General features: G+C 35.1%; 2 protein-coding genes and 1 long non-coding RNA gene across 6 annotated transcripts in view; all 3 read right to left on the bottom strand.

The window, feature by feature from the left end:
- The window catches only part of LOC149534946 (polyphosphatidylinositol phosphatase), a 162,334-nt gene extending 147,384 nt beyond the window's left edge, over nt 1–14,950 (bottom strand). For all 3 annotated transcript variants that reach the window (XM_089805138.1, XM_089805137.1, XM_089805139.1), the window contains exons 1-2: nt 12,758–14,950; nt 12,557–12,673 (exon numbers count right to left, since the gene is read on the bottom strand). In XM_089805138.1, the coding sequence (XP_089661264.1) occupies nt 12,557–12,673; nt 12,758–12,842 (202 nt within the window). In that variant the 5' untranslated portion in view covers nt 12,843–14,950. The remainder of the gene's footprint in view (nt 1–12,556; nt 12,674–12,757) is intronic.
- A 939-nt stretch (nt 14,951–15,889) lies between these two features.
- LOC149534947 (uncharacterized) lies at nt 15,890–17,503 on the bottom strand. The gene is made up of 3 exons (XR_016357192.1): nt 16,915–17,503; nt 16,736–16,805; nt 15,890–16,251 (listed from the first exon to the last, which is right to left on the bottom strand). It is a non-coding gene; the product is annotated as an uncharacterized LOC149534947 (long non-coding RNA).
- Nucleotides 17,504–18,071: 568 nt separating this feature from the next.
- Nucleotides 18,072–27,076, bottom strand: LOC149534948 (uncharacterized). 2 transcript variants are annotated; one of them, XR_016356981.1, is made up of 4 exons: nt 26,932–27,074; nt 26,748–26,821; nt 18,564–18,681; nt 18,072–18,483 (listed from the first exon to the last, which is right to left on the bottom strand). XR_016356981.1 is itself a non-coding variant. In XM_089804480.1 (4 exons), exons 3-4 carry the CDS (start codon nt 20,480–20,482, stop codon nt 19,452–19,454), a joined length of 936 nt encoding a protein of 311 aa, XP_089660606.1. In that variant the 5' UTR covers nt 20,483; nt 26,748–26,821; nt 26,932–27,076; the 3' UTR covers nt 19,340–19,451. The 2 variants fall into 2 exon arrangements, 1 of the variants encoding a protein (XP_089660606.1); XM_089804480.1 differs by lacking the exons at nt 18,072–18,483; nt 18,564–18,681 and adding exons at nt 19,340–20,045; nt 20,141–20,483 and having other exon boundaries at nt 26,932–27,076.
- Between the last annotated feature and the right edge of the window lie 314 nt (nt 27,077–27,390).

Here is a 27,390-nt window from a genome sequence, read left to right on the forward strand (position 1 = left end):
CAGAAGATATTGATAATTTACAGAGAAACACAAGAAAATAGAGCAGTGGAAAAACAATTTCTGTTGTATGACCAATATAGAGCATTGTATTTGGAATTAAGGGTTGCGCAGTTAACTAGAGGTAACACACTGACTACTGATGACGTCAACAAGTGCGCAGTTACAAAAGTCGCACGTGTGAAAGTTTGGGTATAACTGTGAGCCGACAACATTAATTAAATATGTATTTTATTTAATTAACGTATGGTAAAGTATGGAGCCGACTCAAGGAACTAATATTGAGTGTGGTATAAAGGAAAGATGTTTTCTGAGTTTTAGACACCATCATTGAGATCAAGAAGCAGAGGAGACTTGTGAATTGCGAAGTAGAGGAGCAGAGTAATCTTCTAATGCGTCTAAGTGACTTTAAGGGTTACTGTTGATGGATAAAAAGTTCCAAATCTGATTGCATGATCTGAAGGTGAAGAAGTCCGACGTACTGGACAAAGAAAGAATCAAAAGATTGTCACATATCTATTATTCTGAAAGGAATAGTACCAAGATCAATTGGACAGTGGGTTCGTTGATCTGTTCCTGAAGCTGTTTGGATAGTGGGTTCAGCTGCCTTCCACAACTCCTAAAGGAATTCAAAGTCTTCTAACAGGAACTCTTTGTACAAAGTATTGTAACAGACTCCTAACAAGGTCCATCCTCTAACAAGAAATATTCAGATTAGTACATTATTTTGTGGGCATCATTCCCACCAAGGTTTTCCCTCTGATCAAGAGTTTCCCTAGTCAACATATCTAGTGTATTTGTGCATGCGTATTTCTTTGTGATTGTTGTTTACTTTGGTTGATTAATTAAGAATTGTTTAAGATTGATATATAACTAATTCACCCCCCCCCCACCCCCCTCTCAGTTATATTGGTGATCTACTACTTCCAACAATTGGTATCAGAGCATCAAGTCCTTGTAGGGAAGTTTAACAACTTTGGGAGATCCATGGCGAATCTGTTCAAGAAGAAAAGTCCTAGATTTGATGGCACAAACTACGATAGCTAGAAGGATAAAATGAAGACTCATCTCTTGTGCATGGGTCCAGGATATTGGCTTGTAACCAAGACATCTAAGAACATTGCAGAAGAAGACAATCTTGAAACCTGCACCGAGGAACAAAGAGAAGTCTTTATGTGCAACATAAGGGCAAGAAAAGCAATATTGTCAGCATTACCTGAAAGTGAGTACAATCAAGTAAAACAACTTAAAACATCTCATGAAATTTGGAAAACTTTAGAGGCTAATTATGAAGGTGGTACACATGCTAAGAGGGTTAGATTGCAAAATTTGTATTGTGCATTCCAAGATGCTAAAATGATGGAAGATGAATCTGTAAGAAGTTATGCAGGCAGAATATCTGAGATTGTTGCAGGAATCACATCTCTCGATGGAAAGAAATCTGATGATGAAGTAATATGGAAGATCTTGAAAAGTCTAGCACCACTAACTTCACCAAAGAAACATTGTTTGGGAGACTGGAAGCTGAAGAATTTGATCTGAAACAATCCGGAGAATTAGCAAAGGTTGAGACAGCATTTAGTGCGCTGATTATCAAACTTGGTTTAGCAAAGAACACTAAAGCGCAAAGAGACATTGCTAGCAGCAACAAGTCTATTGAGGAAAAGATCCAAGAGGGAGTGGCTCTCCTTGTGGAAAGAGAAAAAGATGGTAAGAATATCTTTAAATGTTGGACATGTAATGAATATGGTCACTATGCATCTAAGTGTCCTAAAAGAGATAGAAAGTATAAAGGAAGATTCAAATCTAGAAGACCTAGAAACTGTTTATATGCTAATGAAGAAGAAGAGAAAGATTCTAATCAAAACATGAGTGAAGACGAATTAGGATTCGGGCCATAAAGGAGGACGATTTTGACAGAGAAATCAAAGAAGAAAGTGTGCTGATCTCACAAGTTGAAAAGAAAGATTGGATCATTGATAGTGGTTGTTCACATCACATGATTGGTGATATGTGCAAATTTGTCAAATTTAGAAGCCATGATGGAGGAATTGTCAAAGTAGGGAACAATGCAGCCTGTCACATTACGGGAATTGGATCTATAACTCTTGATGGTAAAACATAAACTGATGATGTTTACTTTGTTGATGGACTGAAGCATAACTAGCTAAGTGTTGGACAGCTTATGGACAAGGGTTATCAACTACAATTTGGTAATAACACATGCATTATCAAGAACATGGAAGGAAAACTACTTGGTATTGGCACAAAAACCAAAGGTAATGTATTTCAGTTAAACTCCACCGAAATAACATGTTTGGTAGCAAAGATTGACAACAGTTGGTTATCGCACAGAAGATTTTGTCACATTAACTTTGATAACATTGTGAAGGCTAGTAATACACTTGTTGTGAGAGATTTACCCAACATCACTAAGCCCACTGACACTATTTGTAAGGAATGTATCTTGGCTAAGCAGAAGAGAGTCTCATTTCCTAGCAAGCAGTTTTGTACTACACAAAAGCTGGAATTGGTTCATACAAATCTGAGTGCTCCTGCAAGAACCAGAGGATTTTATGGAGAAAGGTACTTTATGATTGTTGTTGATGATTTCACTAGAATGATGTGGGTAGCTTTTCTTAAAGAAAAATCAAAAACATTTGAGAAACTCAAGATATTTAAGAACAAAGTTGAGAATGAATCTGGAGTTAAAATCAAGAGCTCAAGATCAAATAGAGGAGAAGAATTCACCTCTAGAGAATTCAATATCTATTGTGAAGAACATGGTATCAAGAGACAACTATCCTCACCCCATACACCTGAGCAAAATGGGATTGTTGAAAGAAGAAACAAGTCAATTGCTGAAGTAGCAAGAGCCATGTTATTTGAAAATGATGTACCAAAAACCTTTTGGAGAGAAGCAATCAATACAGCAGTATACACATTGAACAAAGTGCAGAAAAGAAGAGGTGTGGACAAAGCACCCTATGAGCTATGGTTTGGTCACTCACCATCAGTCAAATATTTCAGGATATTTGGAAGCAAATGTTACATCAAAAGAGATGATGATATCGGTAAGTTTGATGCAAGGAGTGATGAAAGTATGTTTTTTGGCTACTCATTAAAAAGTAAAGCTTACAGATGTTTCAACTATAGAACAAAAACTATAGTAGAGTGCACAAATGTTAAAATTGATGAAAAAATTGGCATTAAGGAAAAGATAGTGGATTATAACTCTAATGAAGATGATTACTCTGGAATGACTAACAGAAGTAATGAGTTATTTTTTAAGACTAACAATGACTTGCAGAATGATGTGCAAGTTGAAGATATGAGAGAAGAATAGAGCGAAGTGCCAGAAATAAGAGTTGAAGCAGCAACTTCTACCCCAAATAGGAACTTGATAAGAAATCATCCTGCTGATCAGATAATATGAAATAAAGAAAAAGGAGTAATGGCAAGGAGCAGAATTAATGAAGAACTATGTCTAATATCTCAAGTAGAACCAAGAAGCACAGATGAAGCAATCAAAGATGATTATTGGATAAGAGCAATGAAGGAAGAACTCCAGCAGATAATTAAAAATGACACATGGAATTAGTTCATAGACCTAAAGACAAAAATGTGATTGGCACAAAATGGGTATTCAAAAATAAAATGAATGAACAGGGAGAAGTAATAAGAAACAAAGCAAGACTTGTATGCAAAGGTTACTCTCAGCAAGAAGGAATTGACTATGAAGAGACATATGCACCTGTAGCAAGAATGGAAGCAATCAGAATGTTCCTGGCATATGCGGCAAATAAGAATTTTAAAGTATAGCAAATGGATGTTAAGTTAGCATTCTTGAATGGAGAGCTTGAAGAAGAAGTTTACATTGAACAACCAGAGGGTTTTCCTTTAGCAGAAGAGTAGGACATGGTTTGTAGACTAAAGAAAGCATTGTATGGATTAAAACAAGCACCAAGAACCTGGTATGCAAGGTTGGACAAATACTTAGCTTGGATTTGCTAAAGGAACAACAAATAGTAACTTGTACTTGAAGAAAATAGAAGATGGTTTGCTAATAATCATTGTATTTGTTGATGACATCATTTTTGGTGGAAATGATAAAGCCATTAACAAATTTTCAGAAGACATGAAAAATGAGTTTGAGATGAGCATGATAGGAGAAATGAAATTTTTCTTGAGACTGCAAATTGTTCAGAACAAAGAAGGTATTTTTATCTCTCAATCCAAGTATTTGAAAGATTTGTTGAAAAGATTTGGTCTAGAAAACTGTAAACTTGTTGGAACTATGGTAACCGGTCATAAGTTATCAAGCAAAGATGAGACGCCTACTGTTGAACAAAAGAAGTAAAGATCTATGATTGGAGGATTGCAGTATCTGACTCATAGCAAACCAAATAAATGCAGTTGGAATTATTGCAAGATTTCAAGCCGACCCTAAAGAATATTACTATGCAGCAGTAAAAAGGATATCTAGATATCTGAAAGGAACATCAAATTACAGCATTTGGTATGACAGAAGCAATGACTTTACTCTTTGTACTTACAATGACTTTACTCTTTGTACTTATATCTAGATGTTGATTGGGCTAAAGATAGGGATGACAGAAAAAGCACTAGTGAAGTAGCATTTTTCCTTAGAGGAAGACTAGTTTCTTAGCTTAGCAAGAAGCAAGATTGTACCTCACAAAGTACTACAGAGGCAGAATATGTTGCAGCAGCAAACAACTGTAATCAAGTCATATGGATGAAGCAGATGATGAAGGATATTGGAATTACATTCACAGAACCTATTATCATTTACTGTGATAACACAAGTACTGTTAACATGTCTAAGAACCCTGTTTTGCATTCCAAAACTAAGCACATAGCAATAAAGTATCATGTGCTGAAAGAAAAAGTTGCAGAGAAAGAAATCAAATTGGAGTACATTAATAATAAGGAATAAATTACAAACATTTTCACAAAGGCCTTACCAAAGGATACCTTTGAGTACCTGAGAGGTATGCTTGGGGTTATGCCCCTACCTAGCTCAAAGTAGAAGATGCAAAAGAGCATCAGTCCAAGGTACATAGCACCATTATTAGACTGGACTGAAAAGTTGATGCTTCCTCAATGGGGGAGTATCTGTGATGAACAGAGTCAACAAGGACTCTTGGTGATTGATAATTGGTATACAACAATGTCTTTTGACACTAGTGTTGTTTATAGAATTATATGCAAAAGTTGTAAAAGCAACAGACCGGCTTGTGGTCGTGCTAATAGACTATTGTATGCTCAACCAATTAAACCTTTCATGTACTATCTTTGACATTGATGTCAATGGGGGAGAGAATGACATGAAAAACATTAGAAAAAGTTTGTACTATGGGGGAGGAGTGTTGCAATTAAGGCTTGGTATCCTTGGAACTAGATGTTTTTCATCTATATTGCCATCAATGCCAAAGGGGGAGATTGTTAGCATGAATGTTGATGTTACGGGGGGAGCATTGCAAAACATTGTTTGTCATTGCTGCCAACATAGCAATAAGTTTGTATAAGACTGACAGAGCAATTGACTGAGATTTGTGTATTAAGGACATTACATTACGCATTTGCTTATGCACAATTACCAACATATGCTACAGTATGTATTTGACATGTGGGCAAGTGCGCAGAACCTAAATCGACATCGTACAAAAGATATTGATAATTTACAGAGACATGCAGGAAAATAGAGCAATGGAAAAATAGTTTCTGTTGTATGACCAATACAAAGCATTGTATTTGGAATTAAGAATTGCGCAGTTAACTGGAGGTAGCACACTGACTACTGATGACGTCAACAAGTGCATAGGTACAAAAGAGGCACATGTGAAAGTTTAGGTATAACTGTGAGCCGATAACATTAATTAAATATGTATTTTATTTAATTAACGTATGGTAAAGTATGGAACCAGCTCAAGGAACTAATATTGAGTGTGGTATAAAGGAAAGATGTTTTTCGAGTTTTAGACACCATCATTGAGATCAAGAAGCAGAGGAGACTTGCGAATTGCGAAGTAGAGGAGCAGAGTAATCTGCTAATGCGTGTAACTGACCTTAAGGGTTACTGTTGATGGATATAGAGTTCCAGATCTGATTGCATGATCTGAAGGTGAAGAAGTCTGACGCACTAGACAGAGAAAGAAGCGAAAGATTGTCACATATCTATTATTCTGAAAGGAATAGTACCGAGATCAATTGGACAGTGGATTCGTTGATCTAATCTTGAAGCTGTTTGGACAATGGGTTCAGCTGCCTTCCACAACTCCTAACAGGGTTGGAATCTCCTAATAGGGATTCAAAGTCTCCTAACGGGGACTCTTTGTACTAAGTATTGTAACAGACTCCTAACAAGGTCCATCCTCTAACAAGGAATATTCAGATCAGTACATTATTTTGTGGGCATCATTCCCACCGGGGTTTTCCCTCTGATCAAGGGTTTCCCTAGTTAACATATCTGGTGTATTTGCGCATGCACATTTCTTTGTGATTGCTATTTACTTTGGTTGATTAATTCAAAATTGTTTAAGATTGATATATAACTGATTCACCCCCCCAATTATATTGGTGATCTATTACTTCTAACAAGGCGGTGCTGGCAATGTTGCATCTATCGTAACCACTGCATCTGAGCCCACTACATCCAAATGAACATCAAGCATCCTCAAACCCTCGCCTGCCAGTATCTCCAACACTCCCTCTTGAGTGTCCATCTCCTCATCCGATATAAGTATATCAGCCCTTGCCACTAGTACAGCTGTCAAAACCTCTCAAACAAGCTCTATCATTACCTCTGGAATGGTTGTCACCATCGGTGACGGATGTGACTCTATCCCCCCTACGACTACAGCTTAGGGAATGGCTAGTGTCTATGTAGCTGGTTGAATCGCAACGGTAGTCAGAGTCATCACTACTGATTGTTTGAACTGACCAAACCCTAGAATGTCGTGTATCCCACTGGAACCAAGTGTCGTCACCGAGAGTGTAGGTCGCGGAAATCTTAATGGTGTCGATGTAATCACTTCCCCCTCATCATCCTCTTCTTTATCCTCCCCGTCGATCTCACTCGTCCGAAGAAGTCTCTTGGCGACCACTATCGTTATCTCCTCCATCCGGTCTCAATCATTTCTGTCCAACCATGGTCTTGCTGCCAAGTGTGTCAAGATGCCTCCACTACATGATAAGGGGTTCTCCTAGCACGAGTGGTCCAGGCTTGACCTCTAGCCTATCGTGGGGAATCATCTGCGTCATTGCCTCCAAAAACAGCCCAATCGCATAGTGCAGCATGTAATATGTCTTATGTTGCAGTGTTATAAATTCGTACATCCTTTCTGCCAACGGTGCAGCCCAATCGTACACTCTTTCATGTAGGATTTCGTTCATCATCGCCACCTACGGAAATGAAATGTCTGAAGCACGGTTGGAACCTGTGAGGCGACTTTTTACTAAGTCCATAAGACAACGCCAGTGCCCTTCCTGAACATTGGACTTCTTCAATCCTATACCCTTCAACGTGTCCATGAGGGCTTCTTTCTCCGTTTGTGTCAAATCCCCGCATACCAACTGTATCAGTTGTGCCTTCACCTCTCGACTCAACTTTTTCAATTTGTTGTTGATTTTCTTTCCACCTTGTTCATGGCCAGGTATTTCGAATACCCGTGTGAAGTTTGTTGGTCTGAATGATATTATCAAGTCGCGTGCAAGATAGGCGAACGAACTGGTCCGAGAGAACCTATCATATGTCTCTATCATTGTGCGCAAGAAACCTTCATAGTCTCGAATGCAAAATACAGGCATCTGTATTGCCCATTCAACTTGTGCCTTTTGAATGTTGGTTTTCACCAGATCATTATCACATGTCTCCTGCCACCATTTCCTGCATTCTGCTCCATTCAAACCCTCAAACGAGACATTCTGTGTTGTAAGATTATCAATTGCAATCGATTGTGTTGTTTGCTTGCCTTTCTTTTTGTTGGCTCCTATATATGGGTCGGGATGTGATTGTTTGGTTGCTTGTGTCTATCTCTGCACAATCCTATGAAAATTGTAACAAAATACAAAATAATAATAGAGCAAGGGGCATGAGAACCCTTAATTTTTTGACAAAAAAAATGACGATGCAAAAATAATGGAATCTAAAAAAGGACCCTTTTATATTTTTTAGAAAATAATTGTACCATCATTACAGGTTGGACCGTATGGGTTTGATTCGTATCGGTTTGATTCGCTAGACTTTTGCCTCAAATTTGACTTTTGCCAGATATAGGTGATTTATAGTCAGAATTCGTCATAACAACCACCCAAACACAATGGCGAGGTCACATCTTGCTCTAGATGCTCCACAAGCTACTGCTCCCAAGTATCTAAATAGAAGCTTTCAAACAATTGAAGTAAAAACTATCCCAACGCTATGCAATGAATGCTTCTATGGCTCTGATACCATGTAAGATTTTGCCTAAAGCAATATGCCAAGATCTAGAAACCAAAAGAATAACACAAGCAAGAGAGACAACATAATATGATCAAATAATTGATTGAATTCAAGAATGATTGCAATGCATATAATGCCCATAATCAATATGTACGATGTAGATATGCCTTAACATATAGGCAAGGCAATATAACTAGGAAATAAACAGGTGATAACTTATCACCCACACTATGTGGCATCACATGCCCACCAAAGGTGGATAATTCTCCATTGTACAATGAAGTATGTGCAACAATTTGAGGATGATAATGAGATAAGGGCACTAAAGGTGGAACTTATACAATGTGGAAATGAGATAACAACTATCACCACCTAAAGTGGAATTTCTTCTACACCAATGTGCTAGAATAGGATGCAAACTCCTCGGTGTCTACTATGCAAACTATTGTGTAAGCATTATCCTAAGTAAGCTAAGTAAAGTGTAATTAAAATTAATTAATTATACCAATAGGATCGATTTGTTTTAAAATTTGCATTGGTCTTATATGATCAATGATAAAGATTTGACAAAGTTTTGTGAAGATTTGAAGGTTTAATGAAATCTGAAAGCATGCTACAGTAATTTTGTACCATAACTTCAGTGCTACGCTACAGTACCCATACTTGAAACAGTGCTTGCTGGTTGGAAAGGTTGTCAAAATTATGAGACTGACAAGAGCGCTAAATTTAAGATTTGAAGTTTTTAAAGGAATGATTGTTACCTATAGTGGGCTGCTTATATTCTTTTGCAGAATTGTTTGTGTGGTATTGATTGAGATCTGATATTTGGAGCAAGAAACAAGGTCAATATTGATGATTTTTAACAAATAAGCTTGACGTAATGTAATGACCCTGCTCAAATCTGCTCCCAAAATGCTAATAAAGGTTCAAGAAACACTTTGCATACAAGGGTCATATGACTGATATTAAATTTCAGTTTGCTTTTATGGCTCTTTCCTTCACTTAGCATCAATAAGAAGGCTTGTAAGCAGACTCTGAATTGTCTAAACAATGACCTAACATGAATGTGCAACTAATTTTGACAATTTTCAATGCATATGTGACTGAAACTACTTGCAATATGCAGCTACAACAACTAGTAATTTTGACAAACACTTGGGATGCAACCTACGATGGCATTAATGCATAGCCAAATGGCATTAATACAAACGCTTGGTATGCAGAATTATAACATTATTTATGCCAAAAAAGAAAACCTACAGCCAATTGACATTTTGTCAAACAATTGGCATGCAAACTAATAAGTTGATCATGAATGATAAATACATATTCAATTACACTATATCAAACCAAAAACTTATGTCTCTTTTATTGCACATAAAATGTTAACTACAATGCTAGTATGAAATGGCCAAGACTCTTGGCTTACATCCACAAGAATAATGCTTAAATCTGTTACAACTTTCACCTACAACCTTACCTTCTAATATGCATCTAAATGATAAGAACAATGCATGTAATATTCAAAGAACCTGATTGTAGATGGCTGTAATATTTTTCTCCAATGCTACCTTTCTGCTTTGCTTTTTTTTCTGTTCTGCTTTTTTGAATTGTTTTTTCGGATCTGCTTTTTCGAACTCTTTTTTCCGGATTTTCTTTTTCGAACTGCTTTTTCGGACCTGCTTTTTCGGATCTGCTTTTTCAGATCTGCTTTTTCGGACTATTTCCAAAAACTCAAACCCTCAGGTAGTTTGAGTATACAAATTAAGCTTGACTTGAAATGGTTGAATACCACTTCCAAAGTGCAACCCTTCAGAAGGTCTTTCACTTCCTCAGTTATGCAATCTCTTGAGACGTATCATTCTCAAGCATTATGCTGAATATTTGCAGACTTGGATGGTGCCACAAATGCTCAAAGAGAATGGTAGTAAAATCATCAATTCCCGGTCCCCCAAATGAGAGGCCAAGCCCTCTATTTATTTACTTTTCTAAGAAGTTACTAAGGACTTCTAGAAGCATCATTTTCTAAGAGGTTACTAAGAACTTCTAAAAACATCCATTATAAATCCCATTATAATGCACTTTTATAATAAAATAACTTTATAAAATAAAAAGTGCAACTCAACTTAGAATTATAACATGTAGGCCCAATATAAGAAGTAATGATAAAATATAAATAATATCTCCAAGAGCATAATAAACCATCCAATCCCCAAATAAATGCCAGAATGACTCTCTCATCACAACCACCAGTCTATGAGAGTCCGTGATAGACTGATCCGGCATGCAAAACGATGTCAGCCAAAACGGGGACATTACACATAGTAAGCCAAGCTTTTCTTAATTCTGGTTGCTGCAAGTAATATTACTTCTTAGTTTTGCAAAAAAAAGCCTGTAATGAAGATTACTTGAGGATTACACTCTTCCTTCTGTTCCACTATTGCTCCAATAAATAAGATTTTAGCTTCATTCTGGCAAAGGGAGTAGCAACTAAGGTTGTTTTGGAGGTTTGGCAATTAAAATCTATGTTACATATCAGCTGCTGTTCACATAGAGAGAGAAAACAAAAGTCAATAAAGATCAAGGTACTGTTGCCAGATAAAGATTTGCTATATGAATGAGCTTTGCAACATAGAGAGTATAGCTTCCAGAATTCTCAGTTATTCCTAACAGTGGCAACAGTCATTGAAAACCATTTGATATGTAATGCATGCTCTCCAAGTGTATCTCGGATCATTACATTATTAAACAAGGTGCATCTTTGGAGGAAGAGTGAAGATTTTATCTTCATTGCAATTCTATTCTTGCTGTTCGCAAAAGCTGTTAGGGAACATACCAATCTGCATATTAGTGGTAACTTCAACAATCTCAGAAAGTACCTATCCTGCATATTAGTGGTTCACAGTACGTGATTGTGCATGTTTGCATTTTTTTGTCAGTTGTTGTGCATGGAACTTCACATTTCTGAGCACTGATTCGGTATCACTTCACTGGACTCAAGGTCAACCAGGAAGTCTATAATCAGGTATGTGCGCAAGGAAACTGCATAAAGGATATCTTTATTGCTCCTATAGTGATTATGTGTGTGTGTAAACGAGGCACATCTCTCAAGAAAGATTGACGATTTTATCTTCATTGCAATTCCATTCTTGCTGTTCGCAACAGCTGTTAGGGAACATTCATATCTGCACATTAGTGGTAACTTCAACAATCTGAGAACTAACCTATCTTGCATATTAGTGGTTCACAGTAAATGGATTTCAATATCACTGTGCATATTTGCATTTCTTTGTCTGTTGCTGCAGGAACATTCATATCTGCACATTAGTGGTAACTTCAACAATCTGAGAACTAATCTATCTTGCATATTAGTCGTTCACAGTACGTGGATTTCAATATCACTGTGCATGTTTGCATTTCTTTGTCTGTTGCTGTGCAAGGAACTTCAGATTTCTGAGCACTGATTTGGTATCACATCACTGGACTCAAGGTCAACCAAGGAGTCTATAATCTGGTATGTTCGTAAGAATGTCATATCATGTTGCTAGGTTCATAGTTACTGGAAAGTAAAATATTTATGGTTTACATCGTGCAGATAAAAGATGTACATTTCTGCTTATGCACGAAGGTGTTTTGAATGCTTCTATGTTAGCATTTGTGCGAGGATGCTCAGTGTTCTTGTATGGTGTCCCAAATGAACACTACTCGAATACGAGTGGGCAATATGTTGGCAGACCTATTTTTTGTGGGCTGTGAGTGTCTAGGAGGAACTTGAACACAACTGGTCCACATTCTGAGTTGAGCCTGAAAAACAAGCGAATTCTACAGAAATTTTTATTAAAAAAAAAACAATCTCCTAAAATTCGAACTGGTTCAAACCCCTTCTGCTTACCCGCGAAGTTTATCGTGAAATTATGTGATGAATAAATTAATAAGAAAAGTCGTGCAGAAATGTGGTATGTGTGATACGAGTCCTTGAGATGAAAATAAAAGAAAACTGACTCTAAAATACACATTTTAATCCCGATGAATCATCACATGTACATTAAAATCTTTATTGAAAGTGTGAAAGACTGAGGAAAGAAAGGCCGTGACCTTGACATTGAATGCGATGAGGTAAGCCCTGTCCGGCAGCAGGGCCTAACACAAGATAATGGAATTTCTGCTCCCTTCCTCCGCTCTTTGACTTTCCTAAACGCGAGAGCTCAAAACCTGCAATCAATAACATTTAAAAATGAGACTCGAAAAACTCAAAAATACATAAAAATAGGAAGTGGGAAAGTGGGCGATGAATACCTGAAAAAAGCATTGTCATTATAAAAATCAAGGCGAGATATCTCATACACTTCCATTTCCACTTGCCTTTCCCAGGGTAAGCCATCGCTACCGCCGACTACCTGTGCTGCTTTGTAACTGCAAATTTTCCAGGCTGAGAACGTGTATCATTTTCCAGGCTTAAAACCGAAGTTCGAAACAAATTCAAATATAAACTTCTGTGCAGCTCGGAGCGGTTGACATGGATTAATTCAGATTAATCAAATAATGTAAGCAATAGAGGACAAATAATTATAATTAGAACTACTATTTTAGATATGAGTAGTTCATTTTTTTTTAATGTTTTTTTTTGGAGTTTAATAGAGTCTTTTGGAGTCGACTGTGACTTTTCTTTTGTCAATACTTGGGCTCATATTGTATGCTCTCTTTCTCTATTTTTAGGGGAAGACAATTATATTTTTAGGGAGAGGACAATTCCAATCTTACGGAAAATTGTGATGGGTAAAATTAAAAATTAACAAGTAAGTATAGTAAGTGATAGTGTTAGTATGTTTGTTATTTCAAATTTTGTATATTTAAAAATAATTTGAGGTTTGTTCTTTAGTCATTCAAAGTTGATTTTAGATAATTTGGATTTGGATCTGTCTTGCATTACATAGAACCAAAATCATAGGTACAAGGCATCCAAAATCTAATTTATTATAACTTTGAAAATATAAATGTACACAAGGACAATAATATTTAAAGCTATTTATGAGAAGTTGTTAGATCACTAAGATCAATTAATCAGAGGTTAAACTCTTCTATAGTTTACTTTTATAACTTGAAATAAATAATCAAAGGCAACATTTTCAAGGATGTGGATGATCTATATATTTTACGCTTAGAAAAAGCATAATGTGTTTAAAAGATATATATGTGTAGTCACTCATGAATTACACATTGAACTCTTTAAATACTAAACAAAAATACATCACACAAATGTGTACAAAGTCCACCATAATAGCTAATTGAAAAGGGTGGGAACTTGATAATTCAAGTTTAAAATTTTAAGATAGGTGTGAGGCACTTCAGGTTGGTTGTGTGTGTGTGTGAGAGAGAGAGAGAGAGCGGGGGAGGGAGGGAGCGAGGGAGAAAACAAAAAGGGATTGGGAAATGAGTCATCTTAGCACAAGAGTTTTTTACTAGTAATTCATTTCATTGAACGGAATATAAAAGTAAATGGGAATTGGTGAGGGCATGCAAAATTCATTATAACATATTTCTCTTACTTCAAAATGTGGGCAAATGTAGCATGAATGTGTATTTCAATGTATGTTGACATTATTAACTGACATGAAAAGCAAATATTTAGACATAAAATTAAATGGGTCCATGTAAAGTATTGGATCAACATTAAATTCATTTTGTGTTCTTCTATTTGGCATGAATGGTCTATAGGAACTTAAAATCAAGAATTGATATGCAATGAGTAGTTTATGTCATGTAAATAAAAAGAGCAAAACTATAAGGTACGTGTCTATGAAAATGAGAAGTAGAGAGGGGGGTTAGCAATTTCCACCTCTACAAAAAATAATACTATGATATTCCACAAAATGTGTCATTGTGATTCAATTCTCCTCGAGGTAACATATATAGTCCACTTTATGGTAGTGATGTGATGATGCAAAAAGATCTTAGAGATCATGCCATTAGTATCAACCAAAAAAATATTTACTAGCACTTGCTCCAGAAAGAGGTGCAAGAGGTACGCCGATAGTTTTTTTTTAAAAAGACAAATTCAAAAGATGTAAATTTAAAACAAATATTTCTAATTGGTAGTGTAGATTATATATGTAGAATAGAGGCATATAAATTTGACATTTCTCTTTGGAGGTAACAAAAAAAATATAAAACTATATTATTTAATTTAATGCAAGACATCAAGTTCAAGAGTTGATTTGAATTGCACATTTTTTTATTTTTATTGAAATTGTAAATAGAAACATAACAATACATATAAATATTATCAAGGTGGCACATCGAATACATAAATAAGTATCGAAGAATAAGATAAGAAGATAGAACAAGTCACAAAAGATGAATCATAATGATGTAACTACAAGGAATATCCAACGCTAGAATAGATAGTCATGAAACATATCTCAATGGTATAGTTCACATTTTTTTTGACATATGGAACCCAAAAATGTCCACTTCCTCAGTGTTGAGGATATAAAATTAGACTTCATACTTGATTTGAATTGCACATTTTTTTAAAAACTCCTCATAACTAAGACAAATCCAATCAAAGGGAGTACTTAAAATTTCAATTATTTCTCTTAAAACTTAAGTCAAGCAATTTAATAATGGTAGAAGCACAAACTCTATGAAATTACAAAATGAATTGATAAAAAATTGTTAGATGTAATATTGTAGACATATTAAGTAATTTTTATATCATTTTCATATGTGTGGTTGAGTTTGATTAGATGATAGTGATTTGTAATTCATTGGTTGATTTGATGAAATCAAAATCAATACATAAGATTAAAGAACTATTCTGTGAATTTGGGTAGACCAAGCTAAAAATCTTTAATATTACTTGTATACTATATTTTTAATTTTTTGTGGACATTCAACATATTAAATAGACTAGTACTTGGTATACCAAGTTAAGAAGATGTTGAAATGTAATATTGTATAACAAGAATATATAATGTTAAATGAATGATAGTTAATTGTTGATAGTGATAATATATTTTTAACATTTAAAATGGGCAAATGTTATAGAAGGTAGTATATTTAATGACATGTTATTATTTTGAAAAAATTAAATTAAATTCTCTTATCTAATTACAAGGGCATGTACTCAATCAAAATGCAACAAAATATCTAGGTCTCATCTAGTACTAAATCACTCTACTTGATCTATTAAATCCTAAATTAAAAACTTCATATGAACAACATAAATTTTAAATTTTACATAATTTAAGTTATTTATTTTCACAATAATAATATTTTAATAATTGACATTATTTATTATTTTCCTTATAAAAAATGTATAACATTACAAATATAAAATTAATATTAATATTATTTTTAAATTACAATAATAATGACATTAAAAATTCAATTAATATATATGATTACAATATGCCTACAAGTGACACATGGTATTAAAAATGATATTAATATTTGATAAGGAAAATAATAAGTATGTACAAAAGATTATTATAGTTTCTTTTAATATCTTAAAAATTTAAATACAATATTTCTTATGAACACTTAGGATAAAACATAAATAATAAAAAATTGAAAATTTTCCAATGCAGTAATCATGTATTCTTCAAAGAACGGAAGCACTTCTTCAACCAAATATGCGTCCAAGTCTGCCCCTGCTGCAGATAAAAGCAATGACAATGGCAACGCAAGGGATTCGAAACTGGGGTCCAGGGAAAGGCCCATGAGCAAGTATTATGATCTATAAGACCCCTAATTCTCAATAATCCACAAGGCTTCCCCTGTTGCTTGAGCTGACAAAAACACACAGAAAACAAATGAAACTAGTAAGATCAAAGACACCAGTAAAACAAAAATGTATCTTCCTTTTCTCCTCATATCTAGTTAATCATGTCAGTGTAAGTCAATCAAAAGCTTAAGACCTTTCTCGACATGGGTATAGCCAGAATAAAGCCCAGGCATTCCATTGAACCAAAATTACATTTCATATGCTGTGAAAGAGATTGGATCCTGCCAATCAACAAGTATAATAATGCAAGACAATCGTTGAAAGGGTACAACTACAGAGATATTTAAGTGCCTGACCAATCAGGATTAAAATAGTCAAAGGTTACTGGCCCATTTCATTTCACACAAAACTAAATCGAACCCAAAAACTGTATATCAAAACTGCATTATCTGGATATGATTCACCTCAACTAAATGAAGAATGAGTGTCACAACATCTTCAAACCAAAGACAAATAATGAAATAGATAAGCACAAGTCAAAACATTACCTTTCCATTATGATTCTCCAAGATTGGCAAAACAACCTTCAACTTCACATTCACAGAAGAGCCCCCGTGTCTGTATTTGAAGCAGGACAACAGAAATAAGCAGAATGGAGAAGAAGACAACATGAAAGCGCTAAAAATGTAATTCAAAGGCAAGAGCTATACATGCGGCAGATACCAACCTTAAAATGAAGGTAGACTATTGATCCACAAATGGATTCAACGACTTTCCTTGCAGGATATACTATTTCATGTGAGTATGCAGAATAGAGGAATCAACAATGGCGTTCTGCGCAATCAAACAAAACAGGTATCAGTCACCTTCTTCCCTGAAGTTTCCAGATAAGGGCAGATTCATGCATTCATAATCCTCAGATCAGCTACCGCAGTGAGATGAAACGGTAAAACTCAACGATAATTAAATACGTCGATGCTAAGTCGCTGAGATTCAATTAATGGACATGAAAATTGGAGAGGCGTGTTTGCTACGCTATGAGAGATATTATTTGAGTAGAAATTGATTTGATCTAAAAAGGGAAGGGGTTAATGCACGGAGCATGACAATTTTTGCAGGCTGTAGTCCAACTGGATAGTCTCCTTAAATAGATATGGCTGACAGGAGATTTCAAATCTTTGGTCGGGTCTAAGAATCGATGGCAATAATTGTTAATTGAGATGTTAATGACTTGAATGGTACACACTTCTGGTTGGAACGCACACTCAGCCTGCACTCACCAACGACCCGTATTTATTAATCTGTCCAAAAAACCTGTCCATCCGAAAAACCTGTCTGGGAAACTATTAGGGCCCGTTTGTTTCGCAGAATTAGCAAAACTGGGTTTTGATTCAAAATCTGGTTTTGTCAAAACCAAGATTTGAATTTCAAAATCGGGTTTTGAAAAAAAAAATTGTCCTGTTTGGTTAACCTGGAAGACGAGTGGGAAGATGCATCTTCCGCGTTTGGTTCGTAAAATTGGAATTGGAATTTAAATTTTTTTCCTTTTTTTCATAAATTTTTTATTTTTTATTTATAAAGTTTGAACTTTTAAAAAAAATTTAAATTTTTTTCTATTTATTAATTTTATTTATTTATTAAATATTAATTTTTTATTTTATTTATGAATAAGGTTAATTTTTCCAAGTTATAAATAAAAGCTAAAAAATGTTATATTAATTTATTCTTTGACATTTTATCATACAAAAACTCCAAAAAACTAAAAAATGTTATATTGATCATACATAAACAAGTTATAAGTGAAATAGCATATTAATTTTATCTTTAATAGTTACCTTACAAAAACAAATTACAAAACATTTGCGCAATGTGATGGAACCCATAAACAAGTTTCAATAGAAGTCATATTTTAATAGTTATCCACGTACGACACATTACAAAACATTTGTCCAATGTGACAGAACCCATAAACAAGTTTCAATAGGAGTCATATTTTAGCATTTATCTACATATGATCCAATTATGGTTCAAACGAAGAAGTCAATCTCTACACAAAATAATAAATTTATGCGCATTTTCGCATATGATCCCAGCAAAGAAATCCAAACATAATACAAAGAAAGCATCGTAGAAAGATAATTTCTGCCTTCGTCATAGAAGCAACCATGGCCCTATCCACCTCTCGAGCCTTACATAACTTGCACTCAAATTCCTCCGTATGTGGTACAGTTGTAGCTGGTTCATCCTTGACTGGTGCACCCTTGACCCAGTCAAAGTATCCGCATCCATTATTCCCCTACAATATCAAATCTGCGTTAGTGCTTACAATAATATTAAACTTGACACAATATTTTTAAACAAAAATACATTAACCACCTTTTTTCTATTTGAACAACACCAAAATTGACGTCCGGGATTAGTTGGGGTGTTTGATGTCTTTAATAAGCATGGGACACCACATCGACACTTTGGCACAGTCAACATAGCCACAAACCTATTATAATTATTGCAATTTCAAATATTACATTAGATATATGAATATTATGAGGGAAGAATCAATATAATACACATACACATAATAAAGATTTAACATTTGACATATTACAGACTAACTTATAACCCAACCAAGCTATTTCAAATAGCATAAGATATGGAGATGTGAAACTTTAGTAGTGCATTATATTCATGTATATAAATCTCATACAAGAAACCATTGAAAACATATGCAACTAGATAGAGATACATCCAAAAAAAATGGACTGCACTAACAATGAAAAATAACATGCAACATAAAACATTGAATATATGTTCATCATGTTAACAAAATAATCAAAAAATAAAGCCAAATGAAAGAGATGATTAAAAAGGACAGATTGTGCACATTCATAGACAAAATAAAAGCACATGAAATACCAACTAAAATGGATATACTATCATACGAAATGAAACTCAAGTACAATCCAACCAACTATAAAATGAAAAGCACATTCATAGACGAAATAAATAACCATGTAAGAAACTGATATTGTTAAAGACAACAACACATAAAATAGGAAAACGTTGTTGTCGATGTAGTGCTATCATGTCAAAAATAATCACGAATACTGCTATTTTGTGACAGTGAATGTAGTGCTGTCATGTCAAAAATACGATTGTTAAACCATCAAAAAAACATTTTTTGTGATAGTAAATGTAGCGCTGTCATGTCAAAAATAATCACATGAAATGTAAGAATAGTCTCAAGAGTTTTAATCCATGCTCAATCTATAGTCCCCCAAACTTCAGCTGTACATATCTCGCTCTCTCCCCTTCAGTCATTCTTAGGAATCCTTTGGCTCTTGCACTTTCAAGCAAAAAGCTATCAAAAGCTTGTAGCATGATATCTTCATTGAGATCGGGTATAACTTTGAGGGCATCATACACTTTATCATAAAGTGAATCTAAGTGTCCTTCATCCATTCTAATATTTTGAGTTTCCTTCAGACCAGCATTTAAACAATTGATAGCATCAGATATAACATCCATGGAACCAGCCATGCTGGCCTTCTTTCTCTTTGCCTTCCTTGATGTTGTTGGTGACACAAATTGTTTGCCAGTTGCACTAGATTGATTAGAAGTATTCATGTCATTATCCAAATCAGTAGCATTATCCATTGTTGTATTATTCATTGCTGCATTAAAGTCCCCATCATCATCTAAATCAGCCGCCTCATCCATAAAAAGGTTCCCTTCTTCATTGTCATGCGCTGTTGCAGCTGCTGTCCCTTCAGCTATGTCATTGCCCACAATGCAAGCTAACTCATTGAAATACTGAAATGGCTGCCTCTTATAAACTTTTGCATTTTTGAAATCTTTTCGCTGCATGTTGGCATAATCAATGAATTAGTTTTTGAGTAAATACTATATAAGATAACTTATACTTTAAATCATAAGAATTTGAAATAACATATTACCTTGAGAAGCTCATCCCAGACACTTTCATCAGCATCCATACATTGAGTGGCCTCATTCCATGCGAAGCCACTTGTATTTTTTAATTCTTTCATAACTCTATAGGCAAGCTTCCATGTTTTCAGCTTATTTTTGAAGTTATCTTTTGATAGATGAAGGTTCAATTCTGCATTGAACTTCCTTTCGATAGCAGTCCACGCATCTTTTCTAAATCCACCCTCTCCTTTTCTACCAAGGTTGACTTGCTCTTGCAATAATTCCAAATATTTGTGTTCCATTTCCCGTGTCCACAATACCTTCCTTGAACAAGAAGGTACATGGGTTGAACGAATTTCTCCATCCATGCTATTGACCAAAATTACAACTTCGAATAATGAGTCAAAATTGCATTAAAAAAATTGTAATCTCAGTCATGTTTTACTTCCAAATGCACGAGTCCTAAAACAACAAAGCCGTCCATAAACCATATAAAAAGACAGTACACCAAACTTACAAGGTTTCTTGTCACAGTATGTTTGCAGCAGAACATATAAAAAGACTACTGGGAATAAGGCTCATAGCCAATGAAAAATAAGAGAGTAAATATGAATAAAATCATTTTAATACGAAATCTTTCTTACACCATAGATTAAAAAGGGAATGCACAATGTCCAAAAAAGAAAACTAATATAGACGTTGAATTATGAGAAGACTGAATTGGTTTCCTCTATCAAGTCAAATAACATATAATAAACCTGCTCTTAATAAACTTGTTCATTAGATTGCACAAATTAGAAGATGGAAGAATATAAGATCTATTGTTTTGTCATCAGTCTAAAAAGCATTGGTTGTTGCTGATCAGATGAAGATTTATGCAATCAACTTACAATGTGATTTTGAGATATCACAGAAACATGTGAACAATGCAAAGAACTTATTATGGACACTACATGTGAACATCACAATTTCAAGATATCACAGAAATCTTGTTACTTGACATCATTAAAACATGTCACTTCTAAATATCACAATTTCAAATATGGAACAACACACACACATCATTTAAATCTCTCATCATCTCTACATGTGAACAACACAATTTCAAGATATCATTGAAAGCCTTCCTATTTTGTATGTTAACATCTATAGTAGAACAACAAGACAAATACATGTAAACAACAAGGACAAATACCTGTGAACAACACAATTTCAAGATATCAGAGAAAGCCTTCCTGTTTTGTATGTTAACATCTATTAATAGAATAGCAGGACACTACATGTGAACAGCAGGACAAATATATGTGAACAGCAAGATGAATACATGTGAAAAAATTGAGATTACTAAGTACATGTGAACAACAGGACAAATAGAACAAGACACAAATCACTTACATGTGAATAGCTGTTGAAAAAAAAATACCATTACTGATCCATCATCAAGACAAAAACAGTAGGACACAAGATTTAAAATAGTATTACAGAAGTTACCTTTAAAACATCACTGCATTATACAAGTTATATTTAAAACATATCAAGCCAAGAAGACCACAAAGTCATATTACAATTGACAAGAAAATAAATGGCCACCCAGTTCATGTAGCAATGTTTGATCTAAAACGTTCACTAACAAAGTGCAATGTTCATGTTTTCTTTGACAAAACTATGCATGAGGTCTATAGTCTTCCCACATTCTTCGTGCTATCTCATCTCGGAATTTTCCCCAATCATCTCTATCTCGCTGAGTCATTCCATATGTCTCAAGTATTGGTACATTTATTGCATTGCGATCATCATCCTCATCAATTTCGATTTCAAGTGGAACACCATCCTCTATTGTAATGTAGTTGTGTAGAATGCAACATGCTAAAACAATCCTAGTTTGTGTCATGATTTGATAAGATGTTGCATGCCTCAAGATAGGAAAACGCTGCTTCAAAATTCCAAATGTACGCTCAATTATATTCCTAAGTGAGGAGTGCCGGTGGTTATATAACTCCTGTGGAGTGTTTATTGGGTTTGCTCTAGAAAACTCCTTCAGATGATAACGTGTAGACCGAAAAGGGGCAAGAAATCCTGGTACATTTGGATATCCAGCATCCGCTAAATAAAATTTTCCTACAAAAATGCACAAGTTGGGTTACTTTTATAATCATTACCTCATTTATCATAAATGTGACTTTATAACCATTTACAAGATGATTTGACATACCGGGGGGAACTACTAGCGGATCTGCTCTTGAGAGAGCTGAAGCAAGAACACGACTATCTGCAGCAGACCCTTCCCAACCAGCAAGAACGTATTGAAACTTATAATCAAATGAACACACACCCAAAACATTTTGTGACAAGTGACCTTTTCTATCACGATATTTAGCTTGTATATCCACATCAACAGTAACTGGTATATGGGATCCATCAATTGCTCCAATGCAATCCTATAATAACCACTAGGATGTTCAAATGTGCAACAATATGATTAAATGTAAAACAAAAAAATATGTGGCACTACGAAATTTACCTTGAAGTATGGATCAAAACGATCCTTCCCAACAATCTCTGTAGGAGTGTTAGGACTGGGGGGAATCAGATAATCAGCGTGGAGACTTAAGATACCCTTCAACACTCTATGGAAATATCGACTAACTGTCTCTCCTGAGTGACCAAAGTTGTGAGCTATCTTACGATTCCTCAAATTGTGGCCAAGGGTATGGAGCAACATTACTAGTTGTTCCTCTACCGTTATGTTTAGTGTATCTTCAATGCTTCCTTTTTGCCTTAGAATATTGGCTAGTTTAAAGAAAGCTCCTCTGCTCATACGAATTTGATCATGACAATCTGTCTCATTGGAGTGGACAATTCTCTTATAAAAAGGAATTTCATCTCTTTGGCGCTTATGCCTCTCTCTTCTACTTTCTTGTGCAGATTTTGCTATGACTACTGCAAGGTAGGCAAGAATAGCAGCAAGAACACGAATAAGCCTAGTCTTCCTAACAATGACTGCTTGGATTCGTATATCTTTAATAGGAGCCATCAATAACCTGAAAATAAGCAACAAATGATATCAGAGACACTTAAACTCCTCACAGTTTAGGAAAATTAGGATGACTTAGCTTACAGCTGCCCAAAGGGATCAACAACACCCATACAGAAACTAAGGATTAAAGAGTTATTTTATAAATTTATGTTAGTTGGACTTATGAGCCACGCGCATGGTTAAGAAAACATCTATTTTTGGGGGTTTAAAATGCAGCATTGTACTTTTTCATTAGAGACAAGGAAAAGTCTCTAAACTTGGAACCTAAATCGGTAACCAATTTGATAAGTTGTAATTGAAGATTGAAACTTCTTAGGCTCCATATACAATTACAAGTGTTCCTATCAAAGGAATCTCATTTGATGACTCAACAAAGAAAGGAGTTATCAAATATATTCCTTAATGTATCACCAATGAAAGATTAATTATCACAGAGCAATATTTAACTAATATAACAATCAAAATCCATTAAAAAAGCATCAACCACATATAAATGTCAAGTGACTATATGAACTACGGAGTAATATTAAGCTTCCCACAACAACAATAATTATTTATGGAGAAGTTAATGCTTATCAAGCCAATGAATTAATCTCTACCTGGTACCAATGTATATTTCCATGTCAGAAACTGAGATGACAACTTTGAAACCTAACATGGCAAAAACTATGTCATTGATTAATCAAAATTCCTACAATGATTGACAATGGTAAACAGGTAGAACTTGAATTAATGCATCCACCCATAAAAAAATAAAATAGTATATATTCTCAAATCCCCCACAGATTCAACAGTTCCAGATAGATACTTCTAAAGCATTTTTCATCTTTAAAAAATGGCCAATGGATATCACAGAATGGGGAGTAGAAGCCATGAGTACTCATCAAATTCTACTCAGGTTTTGGGTGCTACAGCTCTAGTCACAAGTGGGCTAACTGTGTTGTTTCTGGCAGGCTTCACTGTTGTTACCCTCCTGCTTTTGGCCCCCGTATTCGTCCTTTTAAGCCCCATTTTGATACCTCTAGGAGCCCTTCTATTTGGGATAGTTTTAGGGCTTCTCTTCGCTGTCTGTTTTGGGCTGTATTTAGTTTTTGGGGCTAAATGGCTGCTACGGTATGCATCATTTATACATTGTTGAGAACAACATCTAATCAAGTTATCCCATAAATACTGTTAATACATTGTTGAGAACAACATCTATTGGTTCTTTGAGGCCGCTACTCTAAAAGAGAAAAGGCCTTTGGTCCTATGGCTTAATGGAGGTGCTAGCCCATGGCAGTTTTTTTATACTAAAATGTATCAATGATTGTGATTTATTGCATTCATGTAACAACTATATTCATTCAACAGGTCCAGGGTGTTCATCTGTGGGATATGGAGCAACACAAGAGATTGGACCTTTCATCATAAATTCAGATGGAAAGACTCTTTCTTTCAATGAGTACTCATGGAATAGAGGTATTTTATTCAAGAACAATTTTGTTGATTGAATTCATTACTCTTTTTAACACCAGTATAACTGAAACATTGGCAATTTTCTATGGTTTGATGATCAGAAGCCAATATGTTATTTCTTGAGTCTCCAGTTGGAGTGGGATTTTCCTACTCCAATGAAACATCTGATTACAAGATGCTAGGAGATAATATTACTGGTGAAGCTCCAGCTTTTTCTTATATTTCATGTTCTTTAAAATTATTTATATTGAAAGTTCATGTTTGAGACTAATTTAAAGGTTGAATGATGGTTTCAACTCCACAGCTCATGATACATACATGTTCCTCCAAAACTGGTTTGGAATTTACCCCCAATATAGGACACATGAGTTCTACATTGCAGGGGAAAGCTATGCAGGTGTTGGGTCTAACTCATTTTATATTTACTGTCCTAAAGAAAAACCCATCTCTGTTGTAAATTGATACATTCAATTGTCTTTGTGTTATCATCTGCAGCATAAGATATAGGATGCCAATCTCATCTTTCATTCCATCATAACTGAATACATATATATTACTCTTTTTTCTCTTATCCTCTTAGATATGCTCCTTTTAGAGCCAACAGCCTGATCGGCTTACTAGTGCAATTGCAAATAGAATATATTAGCTGAGATGGCATCTAAGGGATGACACAGTCAAATTGTATATAGAGAAAGCATCCCAAATCCAACTGCTTTCTTGACCACGCCATGAAGGCCAAGAAGATCACGGTTTGTTCTATTGTTTCCTATGACAACAACTTTTGTATTCTTTGGAAGCACATACAACTCTAAATCTTCCTCTACCCCATCACCACACAATGGAGAGAGGATGCACCCCTCAACCTGCATTTACCTCCAACTCAGATTATCAATACTATCAAGATTCTTCAACAGCAATCCTGCTCAAGAAGAAAAAAAAGGCCCCCTCTCCTCCCTCCCCTCCTCCCTCCTGTCAATGACAAGAATAATCTCATCTACAATACATTACGAAAGCATTTACAAAAGCCCTTCTCTTGTTCACTAACTGCTTCTATGTTCTAATCAATTACTTTCCATTGCATAATGTATTTCAAGAAGTAGATATCGCAGAGTTCTATAAGCAATAATTATCAATTTTGTATTTCCATTATAAATCAGAAAGACAAGAATGTCAAAATATTTGATTTACTGTCTCATTATTGTAAACCCAAAAACAAAGACAAGAAAGTTAGAATATGTAAACCCAAAAACAAAGACAAGAAAGTCAAAATATTTGATTTACCATCTCATTATCGTATCGATATAATGTCCAACTTTTTTGGTACCATAATCACTGTAACACATTTCTCTACATCAGCCCCAATCCCCTTTAAAGACTGCTGAAATTGACATATTCAATTTCATCTCTGAAAATCACATAGGATAGAATTTTTTTACATTTATATTTATTTAATTTTGTCTCAGTGTTTCTTCTCATAATCCCCCACACACCCGAAAGAAATCCCAAATCCAAACAAAAGGAAATCATCTCACTCGTATTCGTAAACAATGAACAATCTTAGAAAGAAAAACAAACATCAGATCTACCTATGGGAAAAGATCTAATGGAGCTGCATTAGGGCCTCAAGACGAATCCCCCTCTAGTCTGATTTATAGGGTTCCAGAATCTTTGTTGAGGGAAGACACGTCTCAGCAGTTATACCATCCTCAAGTCCTATTCTTGGGTCTTTACCATTTCAAAGTTAAGGAGGGATCATCTATCTAGACAGAATCCCTGAAGTCAAAAGTGGCAAGAGATAGCTTCCATAGAGCGTCCTCTTAACTGGAAATGATATCATCCTCTGATGACAGATATTGTGAAGGATATGCTCAAGATGGAAAACCAGCTACCATTTTGGGCCTTGGAAGAAATCAGGCCGGATATTGAGGACTAGGTTGAGTCTGCATTGAAAACCTTATCCCATCATGACACTAAACCCTAGCATATCAGGACTTTTTGAAAATGAGAATAGCCTAATAAAAGCTGCCAACGAACTATGTTTCCACTGTGTAGTAAAACCTTACGCAAATAAATAAAATAGCCTAATAAAAATTGCCCAAATTTGTGGAAAACTACCCAGATTGTAAAGGAAGACCGAGTACCTGTAATGCTCTAGAGAACGACGAAGAATGGCGGCTGAATTTCAGGAAAGAGACTGTAAATACCGAGCAAATACCTGCAAAAAAAACAATAACACCCTTCAAATACTGGTTAAAATCAACAATGCCAAGCAAAAAATACCTGTTACAACCCTAACCAGAGCTGAACAATGGAGTCGAGAATTACCTCGTGTCACAAACAAAATGCAGTCGCTGTCACAAACAAAATGCAGTCGCTGTCACAAACAAAATGCAGTCGCAGTCACAATCCTGTTGACATGGTAAAAAAAATGGTAAGATAAAAAACCTAATAAGATAGCTGCAGCCGGTTTTCATGGACGTAAAAACAAATTTCATTTCACTTTTCATCTAATCCTAAAAAACAAAACCTTGAATTGAATTCTCAATTCCACCTATTGAGATGGAAGACTACAAACCTCATTTTGACCAAAAATTAGAATACTGGAATTCTAATTCCGTTTTCAAAATTTCGCCCCAAACACCAAGTTTGTCAAAACTAGGTTTCGCGTATGCCAATTCTAGGCTAATTCCGCGAAACAAACGGGCCCTTAACTAGCAAAATATTTTCGGCGTGAGACAAATTCCGGCTGGACTCAAGTCCAGAGGGAAAGCCTATCGGCTAATT

Source organism: Cupressus sempervirens, chromosome 10 (assembly GCF_028749045.1).
Source record: "Cupressus sempervirens isolate cs-2001-9-10 chromosome 10, ASM2874904v1, whole genome shotgun sequence".
NCBI classification, from domain to species: Eukaryota; Viridiplantae; Streptophyta; class Pinopsida; order Cupressales; family Cupressaceae; genus Cupressus; species Cupressus sempervirens.

What these genes read in the sequence shown, in the direction of transcription:
- LOC149534948 (XM_089804480.1), bottom strand. Translation starts at nt 20,482, where the DNA reads ATGGATGGAGAAATTCGTTCAACCCATGTACCTTCTTGTTCAAGGAAG. An exon ending in TCTGGGATGAGCTTCTCAAG is followed by an intron (nt 20,046 to 20,140) that starts GTAATATGTTAT and finishes GCCAACATGCAG; the next exon opens with CGAAAAGATTTCAAAAATGC.